At 44.4% G+C, this 12,585-nt stretch overlaps 1 protein-coding gene across 3 annotated transcripts in view; it reads right to left on the reverse strand.

Annotated features, from left to right (window-relative positions):
- The window catches only part of ADCY9 (adenylate cyclase 9), a 193,110-nt gene that overhangs the window by 81,533 nt on the left and 98,992 nt on the right, over positions 1–12,585 (reverse strand). For all 3 annotated transcript variants that reach the window (XM_038419131.2, XM_038419130.2, XM_043493204.1), the window contains one exon: positions 9,417–9,589. In XM_038419131.2, coding sequence (XP_038275059.1) covers positions 9,417–9,589 — 173 coding nt within the window. The remainder of the gene's footprint in view (positions 1–9,416; positions 9,590–12,585) is intronic.

The raw sequence follows: 12,585 nt of genomic DNA on the forward strand, positions 1-12,585 counted from the left end.
CTTTACGAGCTTCCCCAAGATAAGTGTGACAGCACTCACCGAATCAACCAGTACCGTGGTCTCTACCCCATTTACTTCACTGTTCTGGTGTACATATGTGGGGTTAGTGAGACCCACCCACAAGGTGGATGAGGGAGCATGGGTCTGCCCAGTTCCCCAAGTTACACTGCATATGCTCCTCGGCATTGGGACACTGTGAAGCTATGTGTCCCCACTCTCCGCAGGCATAACATCTGTACGGAGCCCTAGGCGTTCCCCGGTCTCTTGGTTTGGGCAGTCTAACATCACGATCCTCTTCCTCCTCAGTGCTCAGACTCATTGTGGCCTCTGGTGGGCTTTCAGCCCCTCTCTTTTTCCACCTGGGCCCTCCTGGCTGCCCAGTAGCCTGAGCTCTGGGGTTTGGTGCTGCTAGTTTAACCCCAGGGTGCCTTTTCCTTAATTGGTCGGGTCAGCTCCCTTGCCGTCCTTCGCCTCTCTACCAGTGCAACAACCCCATCTTAGGTGGAGGGTTCGTTCTGGCTTAACCAGGCACGAAGGTCTGGCGGTAGTTCTCTCATGTACCGGTCGATGCTGAGAACCTCTAGTATCTCCTCCAAACTCCGGGACTCAGTTTGTAACCACTTTCGTGCGAGATGGATGAGGTCATATAACTGGGACCGCGGGGTTTTGTTTTCTTGGTACCTCCACTCATGATATCACTGGGCCCGCACTGTGGTCATTACCCCAGATCTGGCCAGGATCTCTGCTTTCAGCTGGGGATAGTCTGCCGCAGCCTCTTCAGGCAAATCACAGTAGGCCTTCTGGGCCTCCCCACACAGGAATGGGGCGACGATACCAGACCACTGTTCTTGGGGCCAAGCCTCTTGCAGGGCTGTCCTCTCAAAGGCCAGAAGGTACGCCTCTACATCATCCTCCCGTGTCATTTTCTGCAGCCAATTGCTGGCCCGCATGATTTGTATCCCATCATGGCCGTGGTTCAGCTCTGGAAGGACCTCTACCTGGTTTACCAGTTCCCGCAACTTAGCACAGTCTTGAACAGCCTGGTCCATCAGCAGGCAATTAGTCTCTTGCTGCAGCCGCACTGCCTCCTGTTCGGCAGCTGCCTGAACACGGATAGCCTCCTGATGGGCAGCCGTGGCTTATATCAGTGCCTGCATTACCTCCTCCATTGTGGTGGGAAAAAAAATAAACCCTCTCTCTCTTTTTTTTTTTTTTTTAAACACCACCACCCTCCTCTTCTGCCGCACTGTGCACACCAAATCCCACCCCTGACATCAGTTGTGACAAAGTTCCTCCTCTGCCTTGGTTGGTCCCACACTTATTGGCGGATTTGCTTGCCTCAGAGGTTCACGGGAGCCCGCAGTTTGGCCACTTTCGTGGCTCAAATCTGCCGTTCACTCAGTTAGCCTCATCACTGGCCAACATGGGGAAAAGGAAGAACAACAATTCCCTGCAGTCTCTGCTGATCCACCTAGTGGATCGGGGAACAGGCCAGAGACCTTCCCCTCTGGTGGAACCCACAGTCCAGTTCAACTCCTCCGGTATCAAGTAGCGAGTTAGGGGGATGGAGGGAACCCGGGCCCGCCCTCTACTCCAGGTTCCAGCCCAGGGCCCTGTGGATTGCAGCTGTCTACAGTAGCTCCTGTAACAGCTGCGTGACAGCTACGACTCCCTGGGCTACTTCCCCATGGCCTCCTCCCAACACCTTCTTTATTTTCACCACAGGACCTTCCTACTGATGTCTGATAATGCTTGTACTTCTCAGTCTTCCACTAGTACGCCTTCTCACTCTCAGCTTCTTGCACCTCTTGCTCCCAGCTCCTCGCATGCACACCACAAACTGGAGTGCGCTCCTTTTTAAAACCCAAGTGCCCTGATTAGCCTGCCTTAATTGATTCTAGCAGCTTCTTGATCGGCTGCAGGTGTTCTAATCAGCCTGTCTGCCTTAATTGTTTCCAGAAAGTTCCTGATTGTTCTGGAACCTTCCCTGTTACCTTACCCAGGGAAAAGGGACCTACTTAACCTGGGGCTAATATATCTGCCTTCTGTCACTCTACTGTAGCCATCTGGCCTGACCCTGTCACAATGAATAAAAAGAATATAAAGTGTTATAACAGTTAATACTAACACAAAATTTGGATACGAAAACCCCACGTGACACTACACCCCATATTCATCCTTGTAATATTATTTTTTATTATTATTATTATTATATAATTATGACATAATTGTGATGCATTTTGTACAAGCGGTCATTGCAAAAGTTATGATTTGCTGAATATGATTATCCTATTTGTATGCATGTATCATTTTTGTATCTGAAGTTATAAATATTGATTAGGGATCTGTATTTCAAATGGGCTTACTCTGGAAAACACCCACAGCCAACTTTTCAAGTACAACAACAAAGAAGTCAGATGGTGATAATGGCCCATCATCAAAGACAATGGACAATAGCTTAACCTTCCTTGGACGTTTTGGCCAGCCTGTAAGCAATGGCTGCTATAACACTGCAAGGGCATGTGAACAGACTACGTTTCTCTGGACTCCATCTTGGTCACCAGTGTTTTTTCCACAAACTAAGTTTGGGACAAAGGGGTCCCACCATAGTCTACAGCTATATAAGACAGGGAGTGACATCATCTGTTGTTCTTCACTCCCCCACAACTGAATACCTGAGAGAAGCTAATAAGAAAAAGGACTTGGAATGGGAGTGGGTATTCCAAGCTGCAAAGTAAATGCAGCTTGTCCCCTAAGAATCTGCAAGCCTGCTTGTACCCCAGCAGTCAAGGTGAGGAACTGCTAATTCAGATCCAATCTATCTAGTATGTTAAGTTTACTTTACATTTTTGTTTATTTGCTAGGTAATCAGCTTTGATCTGTTTGTTATCACTTATAATCACTTAATATCTATCTTCTGTAGTTAATAAACTTGTTTTTGCTTTATCTAAAATAGTGACTTTGAATGACGTGCTTGGAAATGTTAGCTCAAGGGGCAAAGGCTGTTACATTTCCTCTCCACATTGTGGGGGAGGCGAACTGGATAATAAATTGATATTAGTTGGGATTTTGACTAGGGCAGGATGGTATAGCTCTGGGGTCCTAGGCTGGGAAGCTGGTGGCTATTTTGGCTGTAGCTTCTGTATTGTTGGTTCATGTGGTGACTGGTCAGCCTGCATGTAACTACAGCTGGGAACGTCCCTGCCTGTGTGAATGCTAGTGAAAGTGCTAGCTTGGAGGGCTTTGCAACTTGTCACAGCAGCACAATGTAGGAGGGAGCCCGGGCTTGTGAGTCAGAGGACTCAGGGGTACCCCAGTTCCAGGTGGCACCCCCGGGGGAACCCGTCAAACCCCAGGTTTCTGATTTTAACACAATTTAACTATTGAGGATTATCACACATCTGCCTTCTGCAAATTTCTTGCACTTTCCTCTGTACTGTGTGGTGCAGGACACTGTTGGAGACATGATACTGGACTAGATGGACCATGAATCTGACCCACTATAGTAACTGCTATGTTCCTATGTGGCTTTTGATGACACCACACTTGCCAACAGATCACTGTCGGCTGTATGCACATCTGCCTTTGGGGACAGAATGCTAAATTGGGCACACAAAATCAAGGCTTGTCAACCTATTGTACTGGAGAAGATCTTGATAGGGCTACCACCAAGCAGTTTTAGTTGGGTATAACACACTTTCCTCAAACCCAGTATCCCAGGACCTCCTTCTCTGTTTGTTTTGAGCCCAGAGAAGTGTGTTTTGATCTTTTGGAGTTCTTTTTCCTCTGGTCCAACTATATCAACTACTCATTTTTGTGGCTTAATCTCTGATTTTTTTATGGCCATATTGTATCCTGTTTTCAGGATTCCCCTCTCTCGCCTTCAAATAGCTCTATTTAAGCAAGGCCCCATCCCTCCTCTTCCCCTGACCCAATGCCATTTGGCAATTATCTTTGTCATTTTGTAGAGGTGTGGGTTTGTACTCATCAGATGCCTAGGAAAGGACAATGGTTTCTCTTCGTCACTTTATAGCAGCAGTTCTCAAAAGTACATATACTGCTGGCAATATGCAGGCCACAATTTTGCAGTATGCAGTTTGTTTAAAAAAACCAAGATTAAGAAACTATTACAGAAATGACTGAAATTATGAGGTGGTAGCCTGGTCAAGTATTTTTGAGTTTTAGATGTGGCACGCTAAGACTTAAAGTCTGAAAACTGTTACTCCATTGAGTTTCTTCCAGGTCCTTATTCACTGGGCAATTGGTCCACACAGTGGTTGAACAAGCCTACGAAGTTCTTTACTTTTCAGATGGATGTTCTAGAAATTCTCAGCAAGTGAGCCATCATGCCTACTCCTCTCCAGAAACAGAGTTCAGGTGAGGGTCTTACTTACAGAACTTCCTTATTTGCAAACAGGCAGATTTTGCCCTCTTCTTGAACTGTGATACCTCAACAAATGACAACACAGGCAGAAACCCCAGGAAGTCTCAGTTCTTAAGGAGGTTTATTAAAAGAGAATGTTATGGTCTATGTTTAACTATCATGAATGTCTTTACATCACTTTCATTGATGCAATGCAAAAAGGCTTTGAAAAGTGATTATTACGAACCCATCAACAAGCCCTATGCAGTCCCAGATTATTAGACAATATCTTTATCCATTGCAAAAGTTAGTTAACACTGAGTTTCAAATAACTATTATTCCATGTTTAATCTTGCTAATAAGCCACTGAGATCACCACAAATGGCTGGTTCCTGGGGTTAGATCACAAGAGAAAATCTCAAAAGGGAAGCACAAACCTTCTGAAAACAGACAGGAGTTTATCTGAACTGTCCCTATGTGGGCAAGTCAGCATCATCAATTTCATTAATAACTGTAAACATTTATAAATACTTAGTGAGTGTGTGTCCTAGACATTCTGAATAGTAGATTAATGAACTTTCAATTAATACCAGTGCAAGTAAAACCATATCCTAATTTTGTGTTAGAGAAGTGATACTAATATACTTTACAGTAGTTTATGATTTCTAATCATAGTAAAATATGAAACTTAACAAAATATAGTACAAAAAACTTGGTACCAAAATAAGTAAGCAGATTACAATGATTTATACAAAAGAGTCATCTGCTTGACTCAGTAATTGCTATGTAGAACCCTGCATGGATACAAAATGTGTATCCGCATCCAATCTGCAATCCATAAAAATGGTCCAAGGATATCTGCAGATTTGCAGGGCTCTAATAATACACAGTAAATTTAGTTAAATTTTTCTGCATCTTTCTTTCACCATCCTAACTCTGTACAAGTCTCACTTCCTGACAGAACTTGGAATTATAACACTATACTGCAAGTAGCTCAACTGTGAGGTTTTGCATTTAAACTACAGCATATTTATTATTGAGGGGAGGCGAGTAAGATGCTACTGAAATGTTGTAACAACTTACATACTGCAAGGTATCTTTTCCCATTCTCAGGTGAAACTGAGAAGAGCCTTCCAGCCCCGCTGCCAGAGAAGCAGAGAGACCTGCGTTCTCAGCCCCCGTGCCTTACTCCCAGCTCCAGTGGGCCGGGGCATTCTGCCTCTCAGGCTCTACATCTGGCGAGGTAGATGGGAAGGCAGAGAGGCCAGGGATCTCAGTTTGGCAGCCCTTTGAGAAAATCTGTGTCAATTTCACTTAAAAGTGAAAGTGAAAAGGCATTTTTAGTCAGAAAATCATTCTGAAGAAAATTTTTCTACCAGCTCGTCCCACACTGCCAATGTTGCCCGCTTTGCATTTAAAATAGTAAGGGTTGGATTGATTTACAAATTACATTGCCAGGCCCTGAAAGACTACAAACACACATGGGAGAGAAGCCATCTCCCTGCTAAAATCAAATCATGTTTGCAGCAGTACCAAGTAATTAAATTGTAGTTTATTTTACTATAAAGCCTACTCTGACTTGCTTGGCAAATTAAGCAATCACTTACTCTTCTGGTAAAAATAACTGACTGAACCACCTGACTGTATCTCCAGCCACGAAAAAACCTCTGATGAGAGCACTAACAGACAACACATTCAAAGCTAAGTCTCAGGCACACTCAGTAGTGCACTCTCCATGATTTCATTCTCCTCCCTGTTAAGGCTTTACTTCTGTGCCAAAGTCAGCCAGGCCCAAATTCGTCCCCTCAGTTTGGTGGCTCAGTTCTATTGCTCTGCGTAGTCCCTTCTTCCCCCCCCCCCCATTCTGCTCTCATTGGCAGTTCAGTTCTATTGCTCTGCTTAGTTCTTTCTCCTCCTCTCATGCCTGAAACAGCTCCATTTTTTTGAACCTCTCTCATTAGTCTCCTCTAGATTGTGTCACTTCCAGCTGTTAGCACAAAACTGCTGAGACGGATAACACTCAGTGGTCCCTCTGTCTTGCTGTCATTGTATGACAGACAGAAAACCTAATACTTGCTCTGTTTTATTGTCCTTGGTTTTTAGTCAATATGGTTTTCCTAGCCTGGCTGCTACAACTTAGACTGAGATACAGTAGGAGACAAAAACATCTTAAGTCTGGCTAGGCAGACTATATATACGAGAGAGAGAGAGAGAGAGAGAGAGTATAACAACGTAAGAATGGCCATACTGGGTTAGACCAATGGGCCATCTAGCTCAAATCCTGTCTTCCAACAGTAGCCAGTGCCAGATGCTTTAGAGAGAATGAACAGAACAGAGCAATTACTGAGTGATCCTTTCCTTGCCATCCAGTCCCAGGTTCTAGCAGTCAGAAGTTATGGGACAAACTCATGCATGGGGTTGCATCGCTGACCATCTTGGACCATTAATGCACCTATCCTCCATTAACTTATCTAATTCTTTTTTAAACCCAGTTATAGTTTTGTGCTTCAAAACATCCCCTGGCAACAAGTTCCACAGGTCAACTGTGTGTTGTGTGAAGAAGTATTTATTTTTCTTTGTTTTAAACCTGCTGCCTATTAATTTCATTGAGTGACCCCTGCTTCTAGTGTTATGTGAATGGGTATATAAATAATATATAGAAAGAGGGGGTTTATGTCACCAAAAGACTTGGAATAAACCAAACTGTACACAGGTTTGGAAGAAAAATATACTAAATTCATCTTTACACTCCCTTAATCCTGGGGCCTCTGTGTGAAGGTGTGGTCTCCTAGGTGTAGGTAAGGCTAGCCTGAGGGCTGCTCTAAATTTTTCAGGCAGCTGGGCCACCTGAGGGGCCAGAGCTATAACCAGGCATCCACATGATATAGAGGTGCCTCAGCTATGCCCTCCTTGCTCTGGTGACACCCCCCCCCCACAGTAGCAGCTAAATGGGGGGTGGCATAAAGGCTTTTCTGTCAACTCTACTCCACCGGAGAATGCATTTGGCATTGAGGAGCTGCTCTCAGGGCTAGATACGCTGGTTTTATGACAGGTTTCAGAGTAGCAGCCGTGTTAGTCTGTATTCGCAAAAAGAAAAGGAGTATTTATGGCACCTTAGAGACTAACAAATTTATGGTTTTATGTACAATTGCAATCTGCTGGCAGTGCAGCCCAAGTGGCCATATCACTCTGGAAGATCTGGTCATTAGTGGTCTAACTCCATCAGCTGGCTAGAAGGAACCACAACACAAGTGCAAGGAGAGAATAATAATTTGTTCTCTATCAGTTGAGTTTTGAGAAGAAAGAACACAGAGTAACAATAAACAGAATCCACATTTCCTAGGCTACCTTTTCTTTCTTCTTAAGAATGTTTGTCATTTTCAATAGTCAGAAATTAATCCATACAAATTACTGCCCTTAGCTCTAGATAATTTGAACTAAGTTTTTAAAGCAAGCAGCTAAGTAAAATATAATGTCATAGCCTACCAGAGCACATTTATCTATTTTACAGCAACTGACACCGAGAGCAATTCACGCAGGCCAACACTGCAATCACTGGCTGCACAGGGAGTATGATCTTCCCTGGGTTTCCTGATGTCTATTGCATATTCATGAGCAGAATGCTAGATTACTAGATTGCACATAATTTGAAGGCTCTTGTGGGAGAGAGAGAGAAAGAGGAAGAAACAGGAGAGGGAGCCAGTGTCAGCTGAGAAAGGAGAGAATTTGAGGGTGTCAAGTCTGAAGCATGAGTAGTGGTATTCCGAGCCCTCAACAGAGAATAGAAAAGTAGTAGCCCAGGAGTTAGAAATGAGCTAATGGAGTGTGCCAAAGTACTTATATCAAGCACAGATATATTTTCTTTTAACATTCAGTTGAGAGTGTTGAAAGAGGAATTTGTTTATTTATTCTGAACTACAGATATTTTAAAAATTATTTGTTCAGCAACACATCTGAAAATTAACCACGTTACTTCAAGGCTGATTTGTCAGGTGCTTGGAAAAATCTCTTTGCATTTTTTTTCTTTACTCATAGACCAAACTGATGTTTTGAATAAAAAATAAACAAAGCATGTAAGCAAGCAAGCTTTCTTTACTCATAGACCAAACTGATGTTTTGAATAAAAAATAAACAAAGCATGTAAGCAAGCAAGCAACAGAAGGTCTCTGTGATGGGGTGTGCATCTCACACAGGATTAAAAGGGGTTAAATTAACTGGGTGAGGTTTTTCATAGGAGTGGGTGGGTGAGATTCTGTGGCCTGCGCTGTGCAGGAGGTCGGACTAGATGATCATAATGGTCCCTTCTGACCTTAGTATCTATGAATCTATGAACTGCCCAGGCTACACATGGAGTAGTAGCCAGGGAGCAGGGAGTTGATTAAAGGAGGCTCAGCAGGGCAGGAATAGGCTGGGCCTATAAAGTCCAGGGGCTGAGATCTGACAGGGCTTTGGGGAAAGGGCAGTGACTCCCTGGGAAGGAGGAGTGTTTGGGGGCTGCATGGAGATAGTTTGAAGTCTTTCCCTGGGAAGAGGGAACAGGTTTGGAGCTGGTACTCCCAAAGAAGGGGGGGAACCAGGAAGAGTAGAAAGCAATTCTCAAAGGATCAGTGAGGGTTGAGAGGGCAGAGCCCAGATCTACTGAGCTGAGGGTCCCTGTACTGGAACCCAATGTAGCGAATGGGCCTGGGCTCCCCTACTGGTCACTGGGGAAGTGGCACCATAAGGGCAGCAAAGAAGAAGACTGCTTGGGACTGTCTGCATAGAAGGACTTTGGGTAACCCCAGAAGGGGTAAATATGGAGGCTGAGTCATGAAGAGGAGGCTGCAGTTCCTGGAGTGAGATGGAAGACAGGAAAGGCACCACCTGAAGAGGGCGCACCAACTGGCAGAGCTAATCCCCAGCAAGGCCAGCAAGAGGCACCACTGTGGTAAGTGAATCCCATCACTGCCTCTCTTATGCCTATGCCCATACTTGCTTCATACCTCTAGGGTTCTAAAAATACTTTGCCTGAATTAAGAAAACAAAACAAACAACAAAAACCAACAACCCTAACCTTGGGTTTCTCTGAGTGTTTGAGAGTCTTTGCCAAGTCACCAATATTCTCAGCTGATGGTGCTCCCTGTATCTTGGTTCCGTCTCCTGCCTCCAGACCAGGAACCAATGCCTGTGAACAGCTGCAATGGGACTCCTTCACTTTCTGACCAGATATCAGGTAAGTCTTCAAACCTATGGAAAAATTACACAATTAAAAAGTCACTTATGGAAGCAATTCTTAGTTTTTCATTCTTTGATTTCTTAGATATACAATATGGATAATAGATTTCCACACCTGATGAATATCAAGCCTCAGTGATACAGTAGAAATAACTAATATTTGCACCCAAACCTCAAAAGTTTGCATAATATTAGCTTTAAGGTATTGGGAGTTACCAGGGGTGAAAGTGAGCTGGTACTGGCCAGTATGGCGTACCAGTAAGAACCGCACCGGCCCATACCCAGCGCTTTAATGTCCCTGCCCCTTTTGCCTCCCCTGTCGGTGGCCCTGCTGGTAGGGTCCATACCGGCAGGGCCTCCAACAGGGGGTGGGGTGGAGGGGAAGGGGCAGCAACGTTAAAGCACTGCCACAGAAAAGGACTGTCCTTAAAGTGGAATTGCAGCAGCGCTTTAACATTGTTGCTTCTTTCCCTCGTCGGCCCTGCTGGTAGGGTCCATACCGGCAGGGCCTCCAACAGGGGGTGGGGTGGAGGGGAAGGGGCAGCAACGTTAAAGCACTGCCACAGAAAAGGACTGTCCTTAAAGTGGAATTGCAGCAGCGCTTTAACATTGTTGCTTCTTTCCCTCGTCGGTTGCCCTGCTGGTAGGGTCCATACCGGCAGGGCTGCCTACAGGGGAGGAAAAAGGGGCAGGGACATTAAAGCACTACTGCAGCAGCGCTTTAAGGACCGTCCTTTGCTGCGGCAGTGCTTTAACGTTGCCCCATGGGGAGCATAGCAACATTAAAGCGCTGTCGCGGCAAAGGACCCTGCAGTGCTTTAATGTCCCTGCCCCTTTTGCTTCCCCCGGCTGCCGACAGGCGGGGGGGGCAAAGGGAGCAGCTACCCTTGGGCTGGCGATTTAAAAGGAGCCCTAGGCCTTTTAAATCAACACAGGAGCCCTGGGTGGTGCAGGCCAGGCGGCCTGAAAGGGCTGGCTGGGGGATGCTGACCCCCCCCAGCCTCGCCCCTTCCGCCTGAGGCCCCGCCCCTTCTGGGGGCCGCAGCTGCCCCGTACCGGTAAATGTTCTAACTTGCTTTCACCCCTGGGAGTTATATTTTTCTATTGTATCTGGAAATACACAATCCTAGGAAATCCTAACAAATTGCAGCAACTGTATAGATGGTTGAAGGATGCATACTTTATTCTGCTCTCCCTCTTGTACTCATTTATGCAAAGCTACGGCCTATGCATGGGACTAGAAATCAAGAACTTCATCATTCTAATCCAAGCTCTGTAACTGACTCCTTCAATGGGCTTTGGCAAAATATTTATGGCCTCCTTTCCGTAGATACTGAGGGCATATCTACACTACAAAATTAAATTGCTCTAATTTACATCAGCATATAGCCACTGCAGTAATTGCATCGCTTGTGCGTCTACACTTTGCTCCTTATGTTGGCAGAGCATGTCCTCACTGTCAGTGTGGGGCTTTGTGGGACAGCTTCTGAAAGCCAGAAACAGTTCATGTAAGCAACACAGCTTCTACACTGACACTGCATCAATCTAACTACATGGACATTGATTCTACACCGCTCGTGGAGGTAGAGTTATTAAGTTGGTGTAACGGGCGTGTTACCTCAGCAGGAGTGAAATTTCAGTGTAGACATTTACAGAATAAAGTTGACCTAAATTGCCTTGCGTTAACCTAATTCTGTAGTGTTCTTAGGGTCACAGATGGGTGCTTAACTCCCTTTGGTTTCGTCCACATCCAGTAGCTACACTGATTTAACTAGGGGTATGTCTACACTGCAAATGAAAGTGTGATTGCAGCATACCTATGCTATCTTAAATCTAACTAGCAAGGCCAAAAATAGCAGTGAAGACATGGCCTCATGGGCTTCAGTATAGGATGGGGTTTATGCTGCCACATATTCACTAGCCATGCTAACTAGATTAAAGCTAGTGCAGGAATGCCTACTTAAGATGCAATCATACTTCTGATTGCAGTGTAGACATACCCTAATTTATAAGCTGAAAATTGGCAGAGATGCACTGGCAATTGATGTTTTTGCCATTCTACTGTTGGGTGTTTGGAGATTTATATATTTTTAAAGAATTGTATGTGGTACATACGTTTATATAGTTTGTCCAAAAATATTTTAAAAATAAGTAAGAGAGGCTTAATAGTCACTCCATTTGGTGTCTAAGAACATAAGAATGGCCATACTGGGTCAGACTAAAGGTCCATCTAGCCCAGTATCCTGTCTTATGACAGAGGCCAATGCCAGGTGCCCCAGAGGGAATGAACAGAACAGGTAATCATCAAATGATCCATCCCGTCACCCATTTTGGTCATAGCGGACCTCTGAGCAACTTCTAATATGACTGACCACAGGCTAGTCCTTCAGCAATCGAGTAACATTACTGGTGCGTCTGGAATTGTCTACCAGTGGTTCTAATTATTCCTAGAAGATTAATTTCTATCTGCAATTGTGCATACTCACTGAGAAATGTGGTGTCACTAAAGGTTCTATCCTATTTTACTTTTTGGTCAAATAGATAAAAGCTCTTAATGAGATCATTTTCTGAAACCTGAGCTAAAGTATCATTTTGTTGACAAACAGCATTGTATTTCTCTTTCCCTCAGGATCCTGCAATTGTTTCTCTGCTCTGGGAGAATGCTTCAAGAATACTGCCAGCTAGATGCACTGGGGCTGGCTTATTCTCAACCATAGGAAGACAGGAATCTTACTTTTGAATAAAATCTATCTTATAAGAAACTCACTCCCTTTCATGTCCTCACTTGTTGGGCAGATTTTCTTCCAATACAGAGAATTAGGTTAATTTTAGCAATTTTAGACCATGCCTTTCAAATGGAAAATCATGAGTCTGATGTGGTAGAGAAGTGTTATGTTTTTTTTCTTTTATCATGCCATTCAAACCAGTTGTACTTTTATTTATTTCATGACAGTTTTACACTATCAATATATCTGCTTGTGATAATGATTTAATTATTATAACTCCAT

The sequence above is a fragment of the Dermochelys coriacea genome, chromosome 10, assembly GCF_009764565.3.
Source record: "Dermochelys coriacea isolate rDerCor1 chromosome 10, rDerCor1.pri.v4, whole genome shotgun sequence".
Classification (NCBI taxonomy): domain Eukaryota; kingdom Metazoa; phylum Chordata; order Testudines; family Dermochelyidae; genus Dermochelys; species Dermochelys coriacea.